General features: G+C 43.5%; 1 protein-coding gene across 1 annotated transcript; it reads left to right on the plus strand.

Annotated features, from left to right (window-relative positions):
- The first annotated feature begins 16,128 nt into the window (after nt 1-16,128).
- Nucleotides 16,129-25,023, plus strand: Fam3a (FAM3 metabolism regulating signaling molecule A). The gene is made up of 10 exons (XM_057760393.1): nt 16,129-16,289; nt 16,628-16,700; nt 18,454-18,567; nt 19,068-19,091; nt 22,056-22,179; nt 22,308-22,366; nt 22,751-22,801; nt 23,113-23,197; nt 23,281-23,407; nt 24,323-25,023. Exons 1-10 carry the CDS (start codon nt 16,152-16,154, stop codon nt 24,416-24,418), a joined length of 891 nt encoding a protein of 296 aa, XP_057616376.1. The 5' UTR covers nt 16,129-16,151; the 3' UTR covers nt 24,419-25,023.
- Nucleotides 25,024-26,340: the final 1,317 nt, after the last annotated feature.

The following is a 26,340-nucleotide window of genomic DNA, read 5'->3' on the forward strand; positions in this document are numbered from 1 at the left end:
GCATATGGATTTAGAAAACTGCTGTACGTTGTCCAGAGTAAACAGGGTGGAATATAGGAAAGTTAGTGCTGTAGTATTATATAGCATTGACATTTTTAAAAATCTCATCTTTGTCAAAATAAGATTTCATGTAGCATTAAAAACAATTTGAATAGAATTTTTGTGTGTGCATATGTTTTGTAAGGAACATTGAAAACCTGTAGCTAGCTTTCTTCTTCCTTCCTACCTCTCCTCTTCCACTCTGCTTTGAACTTTTGAATATTCTAACTCTACCTTACACATGCTGGGGTCACAGTCATGTGTATCAGGCTTTCTCAGCCCTCAAATCATAACACAGAGACTTCTTATTAGTTATGAATGCTTGGCCTTATCTTGCTCGTCCCACTAGCTCTTATAACTTAACTTAACCTGCTTCTCTTTATCTATGTTTTGTCTCAGAGCTTTTTATCTTTCTTTCATTCTGTATGTCCTACTCCATGCCTGGCTTGCTGATGGCTGGCAGCTGCCTAACTGGCTGGTTCCTGGTGTCTCTCTCTCTTTCTCCCTCGTTCTCTCTTCTCTCTCCAGCCTAGATTCCACCTCCTACTTATTCTCTCTGCCTGCCAGCCCAGACACACCTATGTCTCTACTACCTAGCTATTGGCCATTCAGCTTTTTATTAGACTAATCAGGTACCTTAGGCAGGCAAGGTAAAGCATCTCCATATGTTTATATAATTAAACAAATGCGACATAAACAAATGTAACACATCTTTGCCTAGTTAAAGTAATATTCCCCAACAGTCATGTGCCACTATATTTAGTTTTATAATCTAGGGATCCATGAATGCTAGGCAAACACTCTCCCAACTGAACTACATCCTTAGCCCTAAATATTGTATTTGGAATCTTGTAAATATGCTCTGTGTATTGTTCTAAAAGACTAATGTTTCCTAGTTTGGGACCTTTTTAAGCTGATAGTACAACCTAGGTGTAGTTTATGTGCACTTGGGAGGCTAAGGTAGGAGGAAGGCTGCAAGTCTGAGACCCTCCTGAGGTATAGAGTAACATAAGTCCCATGTCAGCAGCCTGAGATACATAGTAAGATCATGACTCCAAAACTAATCAGAGGGCTGGAGACAAGGACCAGGGGATAAAAGCACATACTGCTATTTCAGAGGACTAGGGTTTGGTTCCTTGCATATACATGTAGCCCATAATCACTCATAATTCTAGTTCCAGGGATCTAATTTCCTCTTATGATGTTCTAAGGAACTAGGCATGCATGTGGCACACATATATGTAGGCACTCATATATACACACAAATTTTTTTAAAAATCTAAAAAGAAAAACAAGCAATGCCTTCATGTTAAATCTTATAATCACAGCGTTGGGGAAACCTAGGCAGAAGAGTTACACAGGATTCCATGTAGCATGAATTCTTTTTTTTTTAAATATTTATTTATTTATTATGTATACAATATTCTGTGTGTATGTCTGCAGGCCAGAAGAGGGCACCAGACCTCATTACAGATGGTTGTGAGCCACCATGTGGTTGCCGGGAATTGAACTCAGGACCTTTGGAAGAGCAGGCAATGCTCTTAACCACTGAGCCATCTCTCCAGCCCATGTAGCCCATGTAGCATGAATTCTAATTGGTCTTAATAATAAAAACCCAGAGTCAGGATACTAGGGGGTGAAAGCTGAGAGATCAGAGAAGCAGAGCAGCCATTTTACCTCTACCAATGCTCAGACCAAAGGGGTGATCCTGTCCTCAGACTGCCTACTCAGACTGCTTCAGACTGCACCTCAGACTGCAATCTTGGACTGCAACTGTCTCCACATAACCTCAGACTACATCAGAGCTCTGTATCTTCCTACTTTAGATTCCTCTCTCCACCCAATCATATCCCTTCCTGTCTCCACCTCCCTTGGGATTAAAGGCATGTGACTCTCAAGTATTAGGATTAAAGGTGTGAGCCATCACTGCATGATCTCTAGTGGCTTAGCTTTGCACTCTGATCTTCAGGCAAACTTTATTTCTTAAAACACAAATAAAACATCCTTATATTTCCTCTTTTTTGTCTAAAATAAAAATGGCTATAAGTAATACTAGAAAAATTATATACAGTAAACACAGTAACTATATACAATATATACAGGTAATAAATACACCACAATGTCTAGTTCATTTGCATTTGACAAATTCAGAGAAAATACTCCATTATGTATCATATATTGGTGAGTCCAAAGTCTTGTACCTAACTCACTTTCTAATTTATCTTTTTATGTCTATCAACCTTATATACTTTAGATTTCTTAAGTGAATTTCTTTGAGTCTTGTAAACAAGGAAAACTATAACTATCTAGTTTTCAACTACTTCAGAGAACCAAGAAGGAATTAGTATTTAATGAGTAATCAGGAATTGCAAACAAATGACTCCTAAAAATGTGGGAAATGACAGAAACAGCTGGCTGTCTGGAGAGTCACCCAAGGTTCATCTGCAAAGCTGGGGCATTCATCTTTGGCCTACAGATCTAGCATATCCAACAGACTTTTCTGTGAAGCAGGATATTCTTTTTTTGTCATTTTTATTATAAATTTGAGGTGAAATACTTGAGCCTCCCAAAATTCCCACTGGAATTTGAACAGAGTTACACTAAATGTGTGGATTACATTGGGGAGTAATGAGTCCTTATAACAATTGTGTCATTCCATGGGAGAAGATCACATCTTTATGGTTAGAGTTTTTTTACTTTTTTACTTTCTAATTGTTTTTATTGAGCTATATATTTTTCTTTGTTCCCTTCCCTTCCTCTCCCCTCCCCTTCAACCCTCCCCCAAGGTCCCCATGCTCCCAATTTACTCAGGAGATCTTGTCTTTTTCTACTTCCCATGTAGATTAGATCCATGTATGTCTTTCTTACTGTCCTCATTGTTGTCTACATTCTCTGGGATTGTGAATTATAGGCTGGTTTTCTTTGCTCTATGTCTAAAAGCCACTTATGAGTGAGTACATATGATATTTGCTTTTCTGGGTCTGGGCTACCTCACTCAATATGATGTTTTCTAGCTCCATGCATTTGCCTGCAAATTCCAAGCTGTCATTTTTTTTTGCTGTGTAGTACTCCACTGTGTAAATGTACCATATTTTCCTTATCCATTCTTCAGTTGAGGGGCATCTAGGTTGTTTCCCGGTTCTGGCTATGACAAATAATGCTGCTATGAACTGATTATTTGTTCTTTTGATGACCAATTTCTTGAGTTCTTTGTATATTTTGGAGATCAGACCTCTGTCCAATATGGGGTTGGTAAATATCTTTTCCCATTCTATAGGCTGTCATTTTGACTTGGTGACCGTGTCGTTTGCTTTACAGAGCTTCTCAATTTCAGGAGGTCCCATTTATTAATTGTTTCAGTGTCTGTACCAATGCGTTCAAGTGTATTTCCCACTTTATCGTTTTTGAGGTTCAGTGTGGTTGGTTCTATGTTGTCTTTAATCCATTTGGACTTGAGTTTTATGCATGGTGAAAGATATGGATCTATTTTCATTCTTCTACATGTTATCCAGTTATGCCTGCACCATTTGTTAAATATGCTTTCATTTTACCATTTTATATTTTTTGCTTCTTTGTCAAAAATCAGGTGTTTGTAGGCCCACACCCATCTTTAAAATATCTTTCTTTTCCTAAAGATATTATCTATTTTTATTTTATATGTACATGTTCATACCTTGTGACCACAGGGGAAGAAGGCGGCATTGGATCCTCTAGAACTGGAGTTATAGATGGTTGTAAGCTATCATGTGGAAACTAGAAACTAAACTGGGGTCCTCCGGAAGAACATCAAGTGCTCTTAACCACTGAGACAACTTTCCAGGACTCTTAAAATATCTTTCAAACCTGGAGTATAGTGAAAATAAAGATAGCAATTTTCCTACAAGCATGTCATCACAAAAAAATGCATTTTGTGGCCAGCAAGATGGCTTAGTGTCTCCAGGTGATGGTGGCACACACCTTTAACCCCAGAATTCAGAAGGCAGAGACAGGTAGATCTCTGTGAGTTCAAGGCCAGCCTGGTCTACAGAGTGAGTTCCAAAACAGACAGGGCTGTTACACAGAGAAACACTGTCTCGAAATATTAAAAAAAATATGGCATAGTGTGTAAAGGTGTGTAATCAGACTCTTTGTCAGGACTGTTGACTCCCCAGTAATGACATGGAGACTTCTTATTATCAAAGCTCAACCGATAGCTTAGGCTTGTTTCTAACTAGCTCTTACAACTTAAATTAACCCATTTCTATTAATCTACTTTCTGACTCATGGCTTTATTACCTCATCTCCATAGTGCCCATCCTGTTCACTCTGTGTCTAATGGCATCTCTGACTTCTTCCTAGCATTCTCTGCCCTGAAAATCTTGCCTTGCTATTGGCCATTCAGCTTTTTATTAAATCAATCATAGTGACACATCTTCACAGTGCACAAAAATATTATTTCACAACAAAGCTACTTAATAACCTGGGTTTGATACACTGTACCCACATAATGGAAGAAAAGAACTCTTGAAAGTTGTACTTTGACCTCCTTGTATGTCTTATGGGCATGTTTACACACACCAAATTAATATTATTTGGGGGGATTGTTGGGGCTTTTGCAGGGGTTTGAGACAGGGTTACTCTGTGTAACATCCCTGGCTGTCCTGGTACTTATTTTGTAGACCAGGTCAGCCCCAAACACACAGAGGTCCAACTGCTTCTGCCTCTAGAGTGCTGGGATTAAAGGCGAGTACCACCACACCTAGTTTAATATAAGTTTTTAAATACATATACTGCATAGAAGAAAATTTATACCTGTGGAAAAAATAGTATGGTAAATATATGACTAAATCTAAATGAATCTTGGCACAGTGACAGACGCCTTCAATCCTAAGGATGACTACAAATTCAATACTAGCCTAGGCTATAGAGTCTGGGCAACTTAGTAAAACTGTCTCAAAATAAAAAGTAAAAAGAGGGGAGCTGGAGAGATGGCTCAGCGGTTAAGAGTATTGCCTGCTCTTCCAAAGGTCCCAAGTTCAATTCCCAGCAACCACATGGTGGCTCACAACCATCTGTAATGCGGTCTGGTGTCCTCTTATGGCCTGCAGGCATACACACAGACAGAATATTGTATACATAATAAATAAATAAATAAATAAATAAATAAATAAATAAATATTTTAAAAAAAGTAAAAAGAGGAGTGAGAATAAAGCTCAGTGGTATTGTCTACAAATAAAATCCACCAATGAGACTGCAGCAATACTCAATGGTAGAATACTTGTCTAACATGCACAAGGCACTGAGTTCAATAACTCAAAAAAACTAAACTAAATGAATATTCAGTATATAAAAGTATAAAGCAAACTATACCTGTTTTGTAAATAAGGTTTAAGGGAACCTTTGACCAGTTAATCTTTTTGTTTGTTAAGTTTTTCTTTGTGATAAGTTGCAACTATAGCCCAGTGACTTAGGGTTTCTGTTACTGCAGTGAAACACCATGACCAAAAAGCAAATTGGAGAGAGAAGGGTTTATTTGGCTTACACTTCCACATCATAGTCCATCATAAAAGGAAGTCAGAACAGGAACACAAGCAAGGCAGGAAATGTTGCAGAGGTCACAGAAAAGTGCTGCTGACTGGCTTGTTCAGCCTGCTTTCTTTTTTTTTTTTTTTTTTTTTTTGGTTTTTCGAGACAGGGTTTCTCTGTGGTTTTGGAGCCTTGTCCTGGAACTAGCTCTTGTAGACCAGGCTGGTCTCGAACTCACAGAGATCCGCCTGCCTCTGCCTCCCAAGTGCTGGGATTAAAGGCGTGCGCCACCACCGCCCGGCGCCTGCTTTCTTATAGAAACCAGGGACACCAGCCTAGGGATGGAACCACCCACAATGGGCTAGGCAGGCCCTCAGACATCAAAGTATTTAAGAAAATGCTTTATAGGACTTAAAGGTGTGTGCAGCACCACACTCAGCATAATCTCCTAGGTGGATTTTTTTTTTAACTCCAAATACATTGACAATCAGTTTTAACCACCAGAGTCCAGTGTGGTGAGTCCAGAACTCAGGAGGCTGAGACAGGGGGTATCACTGTGAATCCAGGCCAATCTTATGGAGGAAATTTTCTTAATTGATGCTCCCTCCTTGGCCGGGAGGTGGTGGCGCACGCCTTTAATCCCAACACTCAGGAGGCAGAGGCAGGCGGATCTCTGTGAGTTCGAGACCAGCCTGGTCTACAAGAGCTAGTTCCAGGACAGGCTCCAAAACCACAGAGAAACCCTGTCTCGAAAAACCAAAAAAAAAAAAAAAAAAAAAAAAAAAAAAGGAGAAGAAGCTCCCTCCTTTCAGATGGCCTTAGCTTGTACTCTACCACTGAGCCCCCTACCTGGGATCATTCTATATTCTTCCTACCATCTTTTTTTGCCCCAAATGACTTTTGTGCCTATTACAGAAACATGGTTGATCCTCAGACAGTTGCATCATGGAAAAGTCCTACCACTAAATGGGTGGCACTCATAAAATCTACATCACTAGATTCCTCTTTGTATCTTGATTGCAATAGAAAATATATGGCACATTCATGACATAAAAATGCATGGCCATGTGTATGCAGGGGAAATCACATATATTATTGTTCAAATTTGCTGTTAACCTACAATTTTTCTTATTCTAGTTTGATTTTCTATTACCTTGATAAACATTATGATCAAAAACAACTTAGGGAATAAAAGAGCTTATTTCATTTTATAATTCCCAGATCATAGTGCATCACTGAGGAGAAGTCAGGGCAGGAACTTAAAGCAGGAATCTGAAGGCAAAAACTGAAGCAGAGGACATGGAGGAATGATATTTGCCAGTTTGTTTTCAGGCTCACATTCAGGTACCTTTTTTCTATAGCTCAACCAGGTCTATCTGCCCAGGGATGGCACTGCCAACAATAGGCTCAGTATTTCTGCATCAATCAGCAATCAAGAAAATACCCCCACAACATTCTCACATGTGAATCCCACCCAGACAATTCACCAATTGATGTTTCTTCTTCCCAGGTGTGTCAAGTGGGCAACAAAATGAGTCAGGACAGTTGTTTAAAAAAAATAAAGTCTACTTTTAAAATTCGTAAAATTTAGACTAGAGATGTAGTTCTGATGTGAAATAACCATTCTGTACCCTATGAATATATGCTGCTCTCATTGGCTCATAATAAAAGCTGCTTTGGCTTATAGTAAGATAGAATATAGCTAGGCAGGAAAGCCAGAATGAATACAAGGAGAAAGAAGGGCAGAGCTGAGGGAGTTGCAAGCCAGCCACCCAAGAAACAAGATGTCAGAGAACCAGTAACCCATAGCCATGTAGCAATACATAGATTAATAGAAAAGGGTTAATTTAAATTAAGAGCTAGTTAGTAATAAGCCTGAACTATAGACCAAACAGTTTGTAATTAATATTGAGCCTGTAAGTGATTATTTAGAAGCAGCTTCAGGATGTGGAGGGGGCAGAGAAACCTCAGTTTACATAGATCAGATGGTAGAGTGCTTACCTGGCATGCATGATGCCCTAGATTCCATCCCCACTGAGTACTACATAAGTCAGGCATGGTGGTACAGACCTGAAATACCAGCACTTGAGAGGTAAAGGCAGAAAGATCAAAAGTTCAAAATCATCCTTGGCATGCAGCAAGTTCAAGACCAGCTTGGGCTATGTAGTAAAATCCTGTCTTTTAAAAAGAAAGAAGAGAAAGAGGGTCAGGGAGATGGTTTAGTGGCTAAAATACTTGTCATGCAAACTTGTCATGCAAACAGGACTTACATTCTTTGAGGGGGGGGAAGGGTTGTTAGTTTGTTAGGTTTTTGTTTTGTTTTGTTTGAGATAGGGTTTCTCTATGTAGCTCTGGCTGTCCTGGAACTCACTATGTAGAAGAGAGTGGACTTCAACTCACAGAGATCCACCTGCCTCTGCCTCTGCAGGACTCCTATGCTGTTCTTATCCCCAGAATCCATGTGAAGCAAGACAGAGTAGCACCTGCCTGTAATTCCAGCACTCCAGTGGGGAGATGGGAGACAGAGACTAGAAGCTCTTGTGCCTTCTAAGGAGGCATACACAGCAATAAAAAGTGAGACTGACTCAAACAAGGGGGAAGGTGAGGACCAACACCCAAGGTTGTCCTTTGATCTCTACACATGTGTACTGGTACATATATGTCTACACTCAACATATAAGAACATGGACACCTTGGGAATATACCCAAGAGATGCCCTATCATATGACAAAAGCATTTGTCCAACTATGTTCATAGCAGCATTATTTGTAATAGCCAGAACCTGGAAGCAACCTAGATGCCCTTCAATGGAAGAATGGATGAAGAAAGTGTGGAATATATACACATTAGAGTACTACTCTGCAGTAAAAAACAATGACTTCTCGAATTTTGCATGCAAATGGATGGAAATAGAAAATACGATCCTGAGTGGGGTAACCCAGACCCAAAAAGAAGAACATGGGATGTACTCACTCATAATTGGTTTCTAGCCATGGATAGGGGCCACTGAGTCTATAATTTGTGATCCTAAAGAAGCTAAACAAGAGAGTAAACCCAAGGAAAAACATATAGATATCCTCCCAGCTATGGGAAATAGACATGATTGATGGGCAAAAAATTGGAATCTTGGGGGTGGAGTGGGATGGGGATGAGGGGTGATGGGGAGAGAAAAGTGTGAAGAAGATGAGGGGAACTGGGGGAATCGGGGTGATTGGGGATAAAGGAAGGTTGGATAGGGGAGCAGGGAAACTCATACCTTAGTTAAGGGAGCCACCTAAGGGTTGGCAAGAGACTTGAACTTGGAATGGCTACCAGATGCCCAGGGCAATGTCCCCAGTTAGTTCATTGGGGCACCTGAGGATAGGGAACCTGAAAGGAACCTATCCTATAATCATACTGATGAATATCTTGCATATCGCCATAGAACCTTCATCTAGCGATGGATGGAGATAGAGCCAGAGACCCACACTGGAGCACCGGACTGAGCTCCCAAGGTTATAATGAGGAGCAGAAGGAGAGAGAACATGAACAAGGAAGTCAGGACCATGAGGGGTGCACCCAACCACTGAGACAGTGGGGCCGATCTATTGGGAGCTCACCAAGGCCAGCTCGACTGCTACTGAAAAAACATGGGATAAAACCGGACTCTCTGAATGTGGCGGACAATGAGAGCTGACGAGAGGCCAAGGAGAATGGCACAGGAACTTTCATCTGGCGATAGATCGAGAGAGAGAGACAGAGACCCAATTTGGAGCAACGGTCTGAGCTCTTAAGGTCCAAATGAGGAGCAGAAGGAGGGAGAACATGAGCAAGGAAATCAGGACCACGAGGCGTGCACCCACTCACTGTGACAGTGGAACTGATCTATTGGGAGCTCTCCAAGGCCAGCTGGACTGGGACTGAATAAGCATGGGTTGAAACTGGACTCTCTGAACATGGCGGACAATGAAGGCTGATGAGAAGCCAAGGATAATGGCACTAGGTTTCGATCCTAATACATGAACTGGCTTTGTGGGAGCTTAGCCTGTTTGGATGCTCACCTTCCTGGGCCTGGATGGAAGTGGGAGGACCTTGGTCTTCCTGTAGGGCTGGGAATTTGGACTGCTCTTCAGTATCGAGAGGGAGGGGGAATGGACTGGGGGGAGGAGAAGAGGAGTGGGGATGGGGGAGGGGAGTGGGGGGAGGGTGCAATATGTGGGAGGAGGGGGAGGGAAATGGGAAACGGGGAGCAGTTGGAAATTTTAATTAAAAAAGAATAAAAAATAATAAAAAAAAAGAACATGGACACACCACTCTCTCCATACCTTTTTAATATAGTGCTTGAAATTCTAGCGATAGCAATAAGACAACATAAGGGGATCAAAGGGATTCAAATTGGAAAGGAAGAAGTTAAACTCTCATTATTTGCAGACGATATGATAGTGTACATAAGCGACCCCAAAAACTCCAGCAAAGAACTCCTACAGCTGATAAACACCTTTAGTAGTGTGGCAGGATACAAGATCAATTCGAAAAAATCAGTTGCCCTCCTATACACAAAGGATAAGGAAGCAGAGAGGGAAATCAGAGAAGCATCACCCTTCACGATAGCCACAAATAGCATAAAATATCTTGGGGTAACTCTAACCAAGGAAGTGAAGGATCTATTTGACAAGAACTTTAAGTCTTTGAAGAAAGAAATTGAGGAGAATACCAGAAAATGGAAGGATCTCCCTTGCTCTTGGATTGGGAGGATCAACATAGTAAAAATGGCAATTCTACCAAGGGCAATTTATAGATTCAATGCAATCCCCATTAAAATCCCATCAAAATTCTTCACAGATCTTGAGAGGACAATAATCAACTTTATATGGAAAAACAAAAAACCCAGGATAGCCAAAACAATCTTATACAATAAAGGAACTTCTGGAGGCATTACCATCCCTGACTTCAAACTCTATTACAGAGCTTCAGTATTGAAAACAGCTTGGTATTGGCATAAAGACAGAGAAGTCGATCAATGGAACCGAGTAGAAGACCCTGATTTTAACCCACAAACATATGAACACCTGATTTTTGATAAAGGAGATAAAAGTATTCAATGGAAAAAAGAGAGCATCTTCAACAAATGGTGCTGGCAGAACTGGTTGTCAACCTGTAGAAGAATGAAAATAGATCCATATCTATCGCCATGCACAAAACTCAAGTCCAAATGGATTAAAGACCTCAATATCAGTCCGAACACACTGAACCTGATAGAAGAAAAAGTGGGAAGTACCCTACAACATATGGGTACAGGAGATCACTTCCTAAGTATATCCCCAGCAGCACAGACATTAAGGACAACATTGAATAAATGGGATCTCCTGAAACTGAGAAGCTTCTGTAAAGCAAAGGACACTGTCACTAAGACAAAAAGGCAACCCACTGACTGGGAGAAGATCTTCACCAACACTGCAACAGACAAAGGTCTGATCTCCAAAATATATAAAGAACTCAAGAAACTAGACTTTAAAATGCTAATTAACCCAATAAAAAATGGGGCACTGAACTGAACAGAGAATTCTCAACAGAAGAAATTCAAATGGCCAAAAGACACTTAAGGTCATGCTCAACCTCCTTAGCGATAAGAGAAATGCAAATTAAAACAACTTTGAGATACCATCTTACACCTGTCAGAATGGCTAAAATCAAAAACACCAATGATAGCCTTTGCTGGAGAGGTTGTAGAAGGGGCACACTCATCCATTGCTGGTGGGAATGCAAGCTTGTGCAACCACTTTGGAAATCAGTGTGGCGATTTCTCAGGAAATTTGGGATCAACCTACCCCAAGATCCAGTAATACCACTCTTGGGAATATACCCAAGAGATGCCCTATCATATGACAAAAGTATCTGTTCAACTATGTTCATAGCAGCATTGTTTGTAATAGCCAGAACCTGGAAACAACCTAGATGCCCTTCAATGGAAGAATGGATGAAGAAAGTGTGGAATATATACATATTAGAGTACTACTCAGTGGTAAAAAGCAATGACTTCTCGTATTTTGCATGCAAATGGATGGAAATAGAAAACACGATCCTGAGTGAGGTATCCCAGACCCAAAAAGAGGAACATGGGATGTATTCACTCATAATTGGTTTCTAGCCATAAATAAAGGACAATGAGCATATAACTTGTGATCCTAGAGAAGCTAAATAAGAAATGAACCCAAAGAAAAACGTATAGGCATCCGCCTGGATAGGGGAAGTAGACAAGATTGCCGGGCAAAAACTGGGAACTTGTGGATGAGGTGGCATGGGGCTAAGGGGAAATGGAGTGAGAAACGTGAGAAGGGGAGGATGGGAGGAGCTTGGGGAAGTGGGTTGGTTGGGATATAGGAAGGGTAGATATGGGAGCAGCGAAGTATATATCCTAACTAAGGGAGTCATCTTAGGGTTGGCAAGAGACTTGATTCTAAAGGGGCTCCCAGGTGTCCGAGGAGATGTCCCCAGCTGGTACCTTGGGCAACTGAGGAGAGGGAACCTGAAATGACCCTATCCTACACTGATGAATATCTTGCATATCACCTTAGAACCTTCATCTGGCGATGGATCGAGAAAGAGACAGAGACCCAATTTGGAGCAAAGGTGTGAGCTCTTAAGGTCCAAATGAGGAGCAGAAGGAGGGAGAACATGAGCAAGGAAATCAGGACCACGAGGGATGCACTCACCCACTGTGACAGTGGAACTGATTTATTGGGAGCCCACCAAGGCCAGCTGGACTGGGACTGAATAAGCATGGGTTGAAACTGGACTCTCTGAACATGGCGGACAATGAAGGCTGATGAGAAGCCAAGGACAATGGCACTAGGTTTCGATCCTAATACATGAACTGGCTTTGTGGGAGCTTAGCCTGTTTGGATGCTCACCTTCCTGGACCTAGATAGAAGTGGGAGGTCCTTGGTCTTCCCGCAGGGCAGGGAATTTGGACTGCTCTTCAGTATCGAGAGGGAGGGGGAATGGTGTGGGGGGGGAGAAGAGGGGTGGGGATAGGGGGAGGGGAGTGGGGGGAGGGGCAATATGTGGGAGGAGGGGGAGGGAAATGGGAAACGGGGAGCAGGTGGAAATTTTAATTAAAAAAAATAAAAAAGAAAGAAAGAAAGAAAGGAAGAAAGGAAGAAAGAAAGAAAGAAAGAAAGAAAGAAAGAAAGAAAGAAAGAAGTTAGAACACAGTAGGGTTTAGACTCAGAATAGAGGAGAAAGAAAAGCACAGCAAAGGTTTTATTTAAAAGTGTATTAATAATGATACATCTTCATGGAACAGTTAAAGACAAAATTCAAACTGAGTGTGATAAAGGTGTGTGTGTGTGTGTATGTGTGTGTGTGTGTAGGGGCTCTACAAATGGATTGTGTGCACAAGGATTGTTAAGGGTGTAATTTAGTAAATATGTTCGTTTTTCAGTGTTGAGACAAATACTAAAGAATAAACAATTTCAAAGGAGAAAAAAAAGAACATGGACACACATACATACATACACACAATAAAAAAGAGAATTAGAACATTATCATAAATTTAAAAAATCTTACAGGGCAAATTAATTCCAAGACATGGAACGTAGAGCAGGAGAATCAGCAGTTCAAGAATACCCTGGAGGTTGAGTGGTGACGCATGCCTTTAATCCCAGGTCTCAGGAACCAGAGGCAGGCAGATCTCTCTGTTCAAAGCCAGCCTGGTTTATATGGCGGGTTTCAGGACAGCCAGGGCTACACACATAAGCCTTGCCTCAAAAATTAAACAAATAAAAAGAACAGCCTTGAAGCCAATCTGATAAAACTCACCTTTACTCCTAGCACTTTAGAGGCAGAGACAGATGGATCTATATGATTCAAAGCCAGCTTAGACTACAAAGCAGGTTCCAGGCCAGCCAGGACTACACAGTAAGATCCTATCTTAAAAAACAAAATGGAGCGGTGGTGGCGCACGCCTTTAATCCCAGCAGTTGGGAGGCAGAGGCAGGTGGATCTCAGTGAGTTCGAGGCAGCCTGGTGTACCGAGCAAGTTCCAGGATAGTCAGGACAGCCAGGACTGTTACACAGAGAAACCCTGTCTCTCTTTTTCTGTTTTTTTTTTTCAAGACAGGGTTTCTCTGTGGTTTTGGAGCCTGTCCTGGAACTAGCTCTTGTAGACCAGGCTAGCCTCAAACTCACAGAGATCCGCCTGCCTCTGCCTCCCGAGTGCTGGGATTAAAGGCGTGCACCACCACCGCCCGGCTGAGAAACCCTGTCTTGAAAAAACAAAAAACAAAACAAGGGCTGGAGAGATGGCTCAGAGGTTAAGAGGCTGCTCTTTCAGAGGTCCTGAGTTCAATTCCCAGCAACCACATGATGGCCCACAACTGTCTATAATGAGATCTGGTGCCCTCTGGCATGCAGGCATACATGCAGGCATAACATTATATACATAATAAATAAATAAATCTTAAAAACTCTTCATGTTTCTATTGGCATACACACACACACACACACACATATATATATATATGTATATATATGGTTGGGTGGTGGTGACACACACCTTTAGTCCCAGCACTCGGGAGGCAGAGGCAGGCGGATCTCTGTGAGTTTGAGGCCAGCCTGGTCTACAGAGTGAGTTCCAGGACAGGCTCATTCTTGTGTGACTCTGCAGAGTAGGAAATTGACCCTAGACCTACAAGGAGATTTAAACTTCCTTGCTCTAAGCAAGGTACAAGCCTTGTTTTCTAAGCACCACTAATCTGGCAGATACTTGGGTGACCTATCAGTTTGAGGATATTAGTAGCTGGCAGCTTCTACTGAGCCCTACTGAGGGGGGCATTGTGCCCAAGGTTGATGCCAGAAGTACATGAGGCCACCAAACTCGGTGACAAAACACAAACACAACCCCCTGACTACAGCAGAAGGCTGCTAAAACAGATGGCCTTGACCATGGTAAGGAGAGTGCCTATGAAGGATTGTCAGCCAATATAGAAACTACTATATTCTTTCTAGATTCTTTTTGGTTTGTTTTATATTAATTTTGTTATTATTACTATTTTATCTTTTTTCTTTACTCAATGTTTTCTTTTAAAAATTGTAATTATTGTGTGTGTGTGTATATATGTGTGTATGTGTGTAGGAGGAAGTCAGAAAACTGTCAGATCCCCTGAAGCTGGAGTTACAGGCAGTTGTGAGCAGCCTGATGTGAGTGTTGAGACTCTGTGCACCACATGCAAGCCTAATGCCTAAGGAGGTCAGATTAAGTCATCAGATCCCCTGGAACTGACGTTACAGATGGTTATGTGGGTACTGTAAAAATGAACTTGAGTCCTCTGAGAAAAGCAACAAAATATTCTTAACCACTGACTCATTTTTTTTTGGAGTGGGGGTTCAAGACAGGTTTCTCTGTATAGCCCTGGCTGTCCTGGAACTAGCTCTATAAATCAGTCTGGCCTCGAATTCACAGAGGTCCGACTGCCTCTGCCTCCCTAGTACTGGGATTAAAGGCGTGCGCCACCACCACCCAACAATTTTTTTGAAGATGGGTTTTCATGCAGTTCAGGCTGACTACAAAGTCCTTGCTGATACTGTCCTTGAATTCCTGATCTTCATGCCTGTACTTTCCAAATGCTGGGATTAAAGGTGTGAGCTAGCACACCTGGCTCCATTCCCATCATTTTTTGAGACAAGGTCTAATGAAGTTCAGGCTGACCTCGAACTTGATAAATGGCTGAGAATGCCTTAAACTCTTGATCCTCCTGCCTCCACCTCCCAAGTGCTGAGATTACAGTACCCAAGCTGAAAATGCTATGTTTAAGCAAAACAGTGCTTCTGTAAACTTTTTCTGTGTTTTGGAGCATTACCTGAGTGGGGTAGAGTTCCTGTAAATCATTGGGTCAAAGGACAGGAATGTTGTTTTACTTCTGTCCAGCTGCTGCCTGAGAAGACAGATTAGTCCAGCTGAAAGGACCATCTCAGCTGCCCTGGCACTCTAGGTGGTAGAGACAAAAAGCTCAAGCATGAAGATGGATGGTAACGTTCCAGACAGCCCCTCACTGAGTGATACATAAATCAGAAAGAACACTCTCTGGGAAAAAATACACACATAAACACAAAGCAGAAAGACAGCAACCGACAGCTCACCCTCTAGGACTCAGGCTTTGTTTTACCTCCATATGTGCTTTCTGGACTTCCCATGTTTTTAAAGAACACATGTCAACCTTACGTCGATATCTGTATCCCCAGATCCATCCTCTTACCAGCCATGAGAGCTCCAATCTCAAGACACAAGCAGAGTTTCAGCTCACCAAATGTAGAAATGGAAGCTCTCCCACCGAAGAGAATGGGTGGAGGCAGCGGGGGAGCTGGATATGGTGGTTTGCGCCTATAACCCCAGCATGAACTATAGAGTATGGTCCCAATTTTTTTTAAAAAAAAAAAAGGTGTAGAAGGAGATTCATCTGGCAGCAATGACTCAGGCTCTTTCTAGGAAGCTAGGAGGCTCAGCTTGAGCTCAAGCAGCAGAGAAACAGCTTCTCCAGGCACCTCCCACCTAGCCTCTGGTGAAGAGGGAGGAGGCGGGTCTGGAGGTGGAGCATACGTGAGGACCTGAGGCCCCACAGCGCAGCCTATGGGCCTATGGCGGAGCGGCGCCTATGGGCTGTGGCCCTCCCTGGGCCGCCATTGTCGCGCCTGTCAAGCTTGTCTACGTGACTCGTTTGCTTCACCTCGCCGGCCGAACGAGACCACTGGGAAATTCCCTGATCCGGTCTGTGTCTCCCTACACCCAGGCAACGTCCTTGGCCGCCGGGTCTCTGTCACCAGCCTCGAGAGGACGGACCCGAGCCCCGGGCCTAGCACGGGAGGGGCCCGGGTCTGGGAGAACAATTGCTACGTTCCAGTCCTGGAGGCTTCTGTTAGCCAGACTGTGAGCCCTGACGGGTTCTCAAGGCCCTGCTGGCTAGGCAGTGGTGCTTCTCCCAGCGCTCATGAGGAACTGAGCCTAATCTGGTGTCTGGAGGAACAAGTTGTAGCACCGATCGCGCCCAGCAGAGACTTGTCCCTTCCCCACGACCCAAACCTACTCTCCTGCTTCATTCCTCCCAGATCCCACGGTCCCCAAACAGTGCACCTGCCGGAGGTCCCAACCCAGCGGGAGAAGTGGACATGAGGTTGGCAGGTGGGTGGCTTCCACAGCAAACGGAAGAGAGTCCAGGTGTCCTAGTGGCTGTGTCAGGACGGGCTCGGATAGTCACTGGTTTGTTACTAATGGGTGACTGTGCACAAGCACTTATTTTATGAGCAAATTCTTTCACCTCTAAGGATTTCAGCTTCCCAAACTATAAATCAAGGATTGATATTTAGTCAATTGACCCGACTCAAATAACAGGCCAGATGCTTTTGGAAAATGACTTGTGAGGAAAAGGTTCCAGAGAATCTAGTGACTGGGTCGGAGGGGTGGAGAGTAGAAGCAAAGAGATGTGGACTAAGAAGAGAATTGACATAGGTGCCTGTGAGATTGGATATAATCCAAGTGGCCGTCCTGCTGTCAGCTGGAAAACTAAGATGAAGATGCCTTGTGAGGATGAAAATGGTTTATGGAGGGGACTGATTGGGGTAAGAGTAGAATTTGAGAACTGGTAAGGTAGCAATTTTCATGGATAAATCCTGGTAAGGGTAGTAAGGAACTGACTGGGAGGATGTGGGTTCAAGACAGATCAAGACTAGAGCCAGAAAATAATGTGTCATTGTCACATGGTGTTTAACTTGATAACTGTGGTAGATGAAATCTCCCATAAACAGAATATGCAGACAAGAGAAGGCAGTCTGAAAAAGAATAGCTTTTAAGGAGAGAGTAATCAAAGATGGCCTAACCAAAAAAAGAAGAAGTCCCAAAGAATCAGGTCAGGAAACTGTGGTGTCCAAGAAGCTAGCAGTGAAGTTTGCATCAGGATGGCTAGGGCAGCCCACCGAGATGTCGAAAAAGAGCAGACAGGCAATCAGAAATGTGACATGAAAGTCATGGATGGTGAGATGATAGAAATCACAATGTAGATGACTTTTTATGTGTATGCTGGGGGTGGAACCCAGGGTCACATGCATACTGGACAAAAGCTCTACCACAGAGTATAAAGTTTTAAAGAATTTGGTGGGCAAGTGGAAGGTGAGGAGTCAGAAAATGAGATTTGCAGGAGCTCTATTTCATCTTTATCTTATTAAGTTAGGACCTTTGAATAATCTGAAAGTGAGATAGAAAGAAGGAGGGAGCCTTAGCACAGCATACCTAAGACAGGAGAGAACTTGATGGATCTTGAAGCAAGTAGGAGAACTGGTCTTTATTTTTTTTAATATTTATTTATTTATGATGTATAGTGTTCTGCCTGCATGTATGCCTGCAGGCCAGAAGAGGGCACCAGATCTCATTATAGGTGGTTGTGAGCCACCATATGGTTGCTGGGATTTGAACTCAGAACCTCTGGAAGAGCAGTCAAGTGCTTTAACTGCTGAGCTATCTTTCCAGCCCTGAGAACTGGTCTTTAAAAGGAATATAGATTCTCCATCAGAACAAGAGGAAAGGAGAGGCAGATGGTTGAGCTGTAAATACAGTTTCAGAGGCAAGATGCTGAACTTGGTGATATGGAACCTATTCAGAGCTTGAGTTCTAAAAGGTTCCTCCCAGCCTGCTGGGGAGAACCAAACAGAGCAACCTCAGCGTTTGAACTCCCTTTCTTCCCTCCACAGGGAGAGAGGGAGTTCAAGTCTCCTTCTTGGTCTTGGGTCTGGTGGGTAGCAATGGGTTCCCCACCTTCTAATCCTTCCATAACTCGTTCCCAAGTAGAAGGGGAGATCTGGTCGTGTAAGGCAGTGGGTCATTGCTGCGTTTGTTCACTGGTATCTGAGATGGGCCTGCCCTGTGTCTACCCTGCCTACAGGCCCCCTGCGCATCGTGGCCCTAATCATCACTATGGGTCTCACATGGATCCTAGTCACCATCCTCCTGGGTGGTCCTGGTGGTGGCCTTCCTCGAATTCAGCAGTTCTTCACCAGTGAGTGTGGGGACCCTCTTGCCTCACTAAACAGGTTGAAATATGGGGTGTGATGGTTGGGTTGTCCATCCCCTTCTTGAATAGCTTCTTTTTGCTGCCCTTAGCCTATCTTCTAACACAAATGCAGCCTTGTTGTCCCTACCAACTGACCTAGAGAGCAACACCCCCTAACTGCAATCCAATATTGAGTAGAAATTGATAGAGTAAGAGTAAGGAGTGGAAAGCCCTCCACTAAACATTGATCATCTTGGACTTTCTGCTGTGCTCTGACATACACGAGGGATTTTGCATCTTAGTACCAAGTCACCTAAGCACTACTTATAATTCCAATTCATCCTTTTCCTGGAGCAGGCAGTTTTACATCAGGGCATCATTGAGACTTGAGTGGGGAACATGCCAAGTGTAGCCTGATTTGGCCCCAAGTCCGTGATCCTGGCTGCTCTGCTATATAGGCTCCTGGAGGCCTCCATGCTAACAGAAACAACCTTCTGTATCCACAGGCCCAGAGAACTCAGTGACAGCAGGTAAGCTGCCTGTCCCTTCCCTGTCCCCTCCTGTGCCTGCATATCATACTGCCTTTTGTGACACCCCTGCCTGCTCCAGCCTGCCCACCAGGACTTCTGTTGTCCATCTGACCCTCTAGCCACTAGCTGTCATAGCTTTCTGTTCTGTGAACCTAGTAAATAAGGTATCCACCATCAGAAGGCTAGAGAAGCAGGCATAGTAAAAAAGAAAAAAAAAAAAACACTCCCATTCTAAATGGGAGACACTGGAGAAAGGAAGTAGGGCACTCATGGTTCTAAGCAAATCCCAAACATAGCAGGGCAAGGCAATTTTTCTAAATTTCAAGTTCTAAAAAGAAATGTCTCTGTTCCGATACTCTGCTTCTAGACCCACTAAAGTGACCCCATCCTCTGGAATGGGAGATAGTGTCACCCTCTGAGCTTGGACCCTCTTTGGCCTCTTCATTCCTGGCTCTATATTCAGAATCTTCCTTCCTTCTTTCTTTCCTCCCTCACTCCCTTCCCTGTTTCTTTCCTTCCATGTTTCCTTCCTTTCTTGCTTCCATCCTTATATTCTTCTTGTCTCTGTCCTTTTCATAGACTGATAGTGTTTCTGTTTGTATAAACTTCTAACAAAGTTTGCTGGCCTCTCATGGTATCATGGGATTCATGAGGGCCCAGGTTATACAAGACAAAAGAATCATCCCATTTCTAATCCAGGCTTCTGAGAGGCGGGAGCACATCCACAATTACACACTTCATTTCCTTAGCATATCCTAAGCTAACCATCCTCTTTGTGTTCTCTCTAAAGGATGCTTTTAAAAAAATATATAATGCTGGAAAATTAAACTCTACACTGAGCTATTTTCCTAGCCCATAAAATATTTCAGATTTTTTTTTTTTTTTTGGATAGAGTTTCACTCTATAGCACAGACTGGCCTTGAACTTAACTGTGTAGCTCTCAAACTGTCAGTGATCCTCCTGTGTTACCCTATCAAATGCTGGAGTTACAGGTTTGGACTGCTTTCTCGGTTTTTATACTATAATTAGGCTAACATTTTCTTTCTTCCCTTCTTTTTTTTGTGACAGGGTTTAATGAATCCCAGACTATCATTAAATTCACTATATAGCCAAGAGTAACCTTAAATTCTTGATCTTTCTGCCTCTATCTCCCAAGTGCTAGGATTTGTTTTCAATCTTCATGTTCTAGCTCCTTCATGATCGATAGTACTTTCCCCAGCTGCTCTGTCTGCTCACATTTTACAATGAACAGCAGCAAGCAAAAAAAAAAACCCATTATAGAGATAATACCTTTACCATTGTTTGAGAGTCTCCTCTGCTAAATATACAGAACAATTGACACTTTATAACAAGGATGACCTTTCCTCCCACACCCAGTTAATGGCTTCTTCAACTTCCTTCTAAGATCTCACCAAAAGACCTGTAATATTCATGTTCCTATCAACACTTTGTTTAGGATGATGCAAGTGAAAGATTCAACAGAAGAATCTTTCTCTATTGCTCATTTTTCTGAGCTTGCACCAAAACTGTGTTTACTATCCATTTTGCTAAATCTGTTTTAATACAAAGACTTACTATGTAGCCCAGAATAGCCTTGAAGTCATGATTCTCCTACCTCAGCCTTCCCAGTGGTGGGATTAAAAATATACAATAGCAGCTCCAAAACCACAGAGAAACCCTGTCTCGAAAAACCAAAAAAATAAAAAATAAAATATATATATATATATACAATAGCATATCTGGCTTCACTCTGTATTCCTATTAGCAGGTTGTTTTCTTTTTTTTAAGTAGTATAGACTCTATTATACACCTCAAAACTCTTCATCCTTTGTCCACTCAACCCAGTGGCAAATCTATTTCCACATTCTTGGGTATTCATGTTATTTGTTTATATAAACCCCCCAATTCCTGGCATCAAAACGTGTATTAGCTTCCTGAAGCTTCCCTAAGAAAAGTAGTGCCTTAAATAAACCAAAATTTACTTTGTTACAATTCTGGAAGCCAAGAGTAGGAATGAAAGTATCAGGAGGGCTGTGCTCCCACTAAAATCTCCAGGTAAGGGTCTTTCTGTGCCTCTGCAGATCCTAGAAGCCTTCTCTGTACCTCATCTTTTTTTTTTTTAAAGATTTATTTATTATGTATACAACATTCCTTCCATGTATGCTTGCATGCCAGAAGAGGGCGCCAGATCTCATTGTAGATGGCTGTGAGCCACCATGTGGTTGCTGGGAATTGAACTCAGGACCTCTGGAAGAACAGTCAGTGCTCTTAACCTCTGAGCCATCTCTCCAGCCCTATGTACCTCATCTTGTAGCATCACTCTGACTTTTGCCTGTACTATCTCACAGCATTTCCTTCTGTGTGGTTTTATCTCTTCTAAGGACACCAGTCACACTGCATTAAGGGCTCAACATAATCCAGTATGACCTGAACATAACTTACCTGTCTTAAAGACTGTTTCCAAGCAAGACAACATTCTGAGTAACTAGGAATTCAGACTCCAGAATATTTTATAGGGTCATAATTCAAGTCATTATAGAGATCATCCCCACCCTCATCCTGAAGAAATCCAGAGGCTAGCAGAGCCCCCATGCTCCACCCACCTACCTCAGTTCATCTACTTTGGTCTGACTGTGCGCCTCATCCATGGAACTTCCACCCTGACTTTCTGGACCTCTGCTTTTTTCTGGTTGTGTAAGGGTTCCAAGCCAACTCTCAACCCCCATTCACTTTTCCTACCAGTAGCAAAAAAGCTACTGGTATTATTCTTGGTGTCCCTACACCCTTGCCAACTTACTACTTGGAAGCATCCCCAGCTTTGGGTATGAGCCCCACCCACCTCCTTCCCCAGTTCCATGCACTATGGCTGCTCCTTCAGCCCTATGGCTTGTCCTGACCTCCACCCTCAGATCTTAGGTGATACCAGGGCTAGGCACATGGGTTACATCTGCTATCATTACTCAGAACCAAGGGCCAGGAAGTACAAGTGCGGCCTGCCCCAGCCATGTCCTGAGGAGCACCTGGCCTTTCGCATAGTCAGCGGGGCTGCCAATGTCATCGGGCCCAAGATCTGCCTCGAGGACAAGATGTGAGCATATGGGCTGGGAAGTGGGAGGGGAACTTGAGGCCAGGTCTGCAAGGGCCAAGGGCTAAGGGCTATATGAGGAAGAGATATCTGATATGACCATAAGAGATCTTCTGCCCCCCCCCCACTAGGCTCATGAGCAGCGTCAAGGACAATGTGGGCCGTGGGCTGAACATTGCCCTGGTGAATGGTAAGTCCCCCATGTTGTGGGGTCAGCGTTCAGACCATAGAAGCAGATTCATGCTATGGCCTGCCCCCTCCACTCTATCACTCCCTATGCAGGTGCAGGTGGCTTCTGGGTACTCCCAGGGAGGCTTGTAGGGAAAAAAATCTATGCCACCCAAAAGCTCTACAAAGGAAGTTACCCAGTGAATAACCAGTAGTGGTGGATGCATAGCGCCTCATGCCAGACGCTCCATGGGCTGTAGCTCTGTGAATGAAAGGATGACAGGGCATGTTTGAAGCTTCTGGAAGAGCTACCACCTTCCATGTTTGAGCCTGGGCGAGGGGCTGAAGCAGTAAGGTAGCATGTCCCAGACAGTTTGCTTAGCAGGTCTTCCTCTTCTTGCAACAGGGGTCAGTGGTGAGCTCCTGGAAGCCAGAGCCTTCGACATGTGGGCTGGAGGTGAGTGGCCACCACAGCATCCTATTATATATTTTCTCCCTGAAGCCCTGCCCTCTGTATCTTTGCGTTCTTATAGCTTTGGGTTCACAAAATATAGGGGACAGGGGATCTCTGTCTTGAGTCTATGTTTTGTGACCAGATGGCCGTAGCTTCTTTACCAGTTTGTCTGTGCTCATACTGGTAGCCCTTAATGTGGAATAGCCCTTGCCCAGTCCCTACATTGTTTTCCTCATTAGAAGAATATTGTTTGGTGGGGAAGGGCTGCTCAGTGGAACCTAAAGCTCCATTGCCTGTGGGCCCATCTCCAACAGATGTCAATGATCTCTTGAAGTTCATCCGGCCATTGCATGAAGGTACTCTAGTGTTTGTGGCATCCTATGATGATCCAGCTACCAAGTAAGTAACTATCAAGTTTAGCTCCAGTGCTGTCCCAGTACAGTCACAGTCCCAAGTTCATATTTCTTCTTACTGTGTGACAGGATGAACGAAGAGACCAGGAAACTTTTCTCTGAACTGGGCAGCAGGAACGCCAAGGAGCTAGCCTTCCGTGACAGCTGGGTGTTTGTGGGAGCCAAAGGTGTACAAAACAAGAGCCCCTTTGAGCAGGTACAGCAGATAACCTGGCACTTCTGCCCCCTAGCCCTGGTAACCTTGCCACCCCTTCTCTTTACACCAAAGCTTCCCTGAATACATATTTCAACCTAAAGAGTCTTTAAAAGTCAGAATGCCCATTGATTATAACTAAGAAATCTTTTTCACAGACGTTTTCAGGATGCTCAGTTCAGGGATGTAGCTCATTTATGGTAGGTGTTTGAACAACATACTTAGCATTGTATAAAACTGGGCATGGGACACACCTGTAATACCAGCACTGTGTAAATGCAAAAAAATCAGAAGTTCAAGATTATCCTTGGTCATATAGTGAATTTGAGGCCAGCCTGGGCTACATGAGATAATGTCTCAGATTTAAAGGAAAAAAAAAAAGATGTTCATTACCGTCCTAGCTTTGTCACAACCTGGTTTCCCAATTTATACTACACCCTTCTTTCTCAATCTTCCATGGGTTCCCTCTTAGGCTACACCAGTCATATGTTGTACTAGGGGCTGCTAAAGAGGGAAGGGTCCCTGGTATCATCCTTACCTAAGAAGGTTCCCAGCAAAAAGTCTTAGGTAGGCCCCCAAGTCCTGCTCTCAACAAATACAAATTTCTCCATAGCTGTGGCTGACAAAAACAAAAGAAAAAAAACTTCAAGCTCATGCCTTCCAAGACCCTTCACCCCAAACTCGGCAGCAGCTTCCAGCATTTCCCTGAAGCCAGGGCTACATGGACTTCCTCCAGTCCACAAGGCTCACAGTCCTGGTGTATATCAGGCCCATGGTCCATCCCCAGTTCACTTGTGAGAGAATAAACCACTGCAGCCATCCCATTTTCCCTGCATGAAGGGAAGGGCACAAGATTGAAGAGTACCCTGATGATTGGTCCCTGAGGGCTAGATCATAACTTCCTGTTAACCCCTACAGCATGTGAAGAACAGTAAGCACACCAACAAATATGAGGGCTGGCCAGAGGCCCTGGAGATGGAAGGCTGTATCCCTCGAAGGAGCATGGTGGGCTAGCACAGCAGAGCCCTGGGACCAGACTGAAGGAGGCAGCATGGCACCAGTATAGGGTGGAGGCCTTGCCCCATGCCCAGGCATGAGGCTCCCCCGCCCCAACACATCAGGGCTCGAAAGTGACTTCAAGGTGATGAGAGCTGCAGGGCTGGGCCATTTCACTTTGTCACAGAGCTTAGGTAGCTGTGTCCTTGTTTTCCTAAAGCTGATCCCACAGTCAGTTCCACCCAGCCCCTTCCTCTGCCTCTCCTGTGTCATCTTCTATTTCTTGAGTGCCCCCAGAGGCAAGGGTCTTCAGTGCTTGCTCCTTTCACTGGAGCAGCCAATGGGTAGGTTAGGACATCTTCCAGAACCTCTCCCTCCCAGAGTCACTGCCCTGCCATCCAACCCTGTTTTCAGTGTGATCCTTTTTAAGTAAGCCATATCAGAGTTTAATCAGATCAAACCTGAATGGAGGACTGGCCTTTGGTGCCCAAGTAGCTGGAGTCCAATCAAAGTTCCTCATAAAGTATATGGTAATATGCAGATTATCAAAGAGCTCACCTTCTAAACGACCTGTTTGTTAATAAATTAATCAATTTCAGTGGAATAAAATGCATTCAGATGTTGTCCTCAATGGAGAGTCAAAGGTGGTGTTGTCCTTTGTGTATGGAGGGGACAGATGAGTCCCAGAGGATCAACCAACATATTACTCTTGGAGCTTGAACAGACAGCCTTTGTCAACAGGCCCTGCAGCTCAGAAGTGACTCAAATAGGAGGCAGAATGGCATCACCCATTGCCTTGATTAGAGAGATGGTTCTGTACTCTGGAAACCAAGGAAACTCACCAACTGTCACTAGACCAGTGTGAGCCTATAGGGAGAAAGATAGGAATTAAAACTGCTACAGGCACTAAAATATCAACTCCAGGAGTGCAGAAGCAACCTGGTTCCAAAATGGAGAAGACACAACTTAGACTTCCTAGATGGGAGACATCAAGGCATAGTAATTTGAGGAGCCCATAAGGAATCCCTGAGGTGGCCATGCCAGAGGTGACAAACTTAGAAGTCCTACTGTGGCAACCTGCTTTCAAAGCCTTCAGCCCATCAGTATTAAGTACTGTGTCTCAAGAAAAATGGTAAGAGCAGACAGGCCTTAAGAAAGGAGAGTAGAGCCGGGCGGTGGTGGCGCACACCTTTAATCCCAGCACTCGGGAGGCAGAGGCAGGCGGATCTCTGTGAGTTTGAGGCCAGCCTGGTCTACAAGAGCTAGTTCCAGGACAGGAACCAAAAGCTACAGAGAAACCCTGACTCGAAAATCAAAAAAAAAAAAAAAAAAAAAGAAAGAAAGGAGAGTAGGGCTGGGTGTAGTAGTATGCATCTATTGTAAAACTTAGGAACTGGAATGCGGTAGGAGGTTCAAAAGTTAAAATTAAACCATGGCTACTTAGCAAATTCCAGGACAGCCTGGGTTACATGTATGAGGTACTGCATCCAAAAAGCGGGTGGGGGCTGGAGGAACTCAATTAGATAAAGGCACTTGCTGCCAAACCTGGTGATCCCCAGAACCCATGGTAGAAGGAGAGAACCAACTCCTGCAAGTTGTCCTCTAACCATGTGTAGGCACATACATGCACATACACTAAATAAGTAAATGTGAAGAGAGATAAAGGAAAAGGAATGGAAGTATTCAGTAGCAGACATATGCTAGTTTAGAAGTGTGGAGTACCAAGGAGGAGAGGCATGCCAGTATTGCCTCAGCTACACTTAAAAGGCTCCCAGTGGAGATCAAGAAAGTTTGAGCTTGTTCATTCAAGATTTTAGTTTTAAAGCTGAGCAGTGTAGGTGCTCGCTTTTAATCCCAATGCTGAGGGGGCAGAGGCAGGTGGCTCTCTGTAGGTTCAAGACCAGCCTGGTCTACAGAGGGAGTTCCAGGACAGTCAAAGA

The sequence above is a fragment of the Chionomys nivalis genome, chromosome X (genome assembly GCF_950005125.1).
Source record: "Chionomys nivalis chromosome X, mChiNiv1.1, whole genome shotgun sequence".
Taxonomy (NCBI): domain Eukaryota; kingdom Metazoa; phylum Chordata; class Mammalia; order Rodentia; family Cricetidae; genus Chionomys; species Chionomys nivalis.

Coding starts and splice junctions, on each gene's coding strand:
- Fam3a (XM_057760393.1), top strand. CDS start 16,152: ATGGGCCTATGGCGGAGCGGCGCCTATGGGCTGTGGCCCTCCCTGGGC. Junction 22,367..22,750: donor GAACATTGCCCTGGTGAATG/GTAAGTCCCCCA, acceptor TTCTTGCAACAG/GGGTCAGTGGTGAGCTCCTG. Junction 22,802..23,112: donor CTTCGACATGTGGGCTGGAG/GTGAGTGGCCAC, acceptor CATCTCCAACAG/ATGTCAATGATCTCTTGAAG.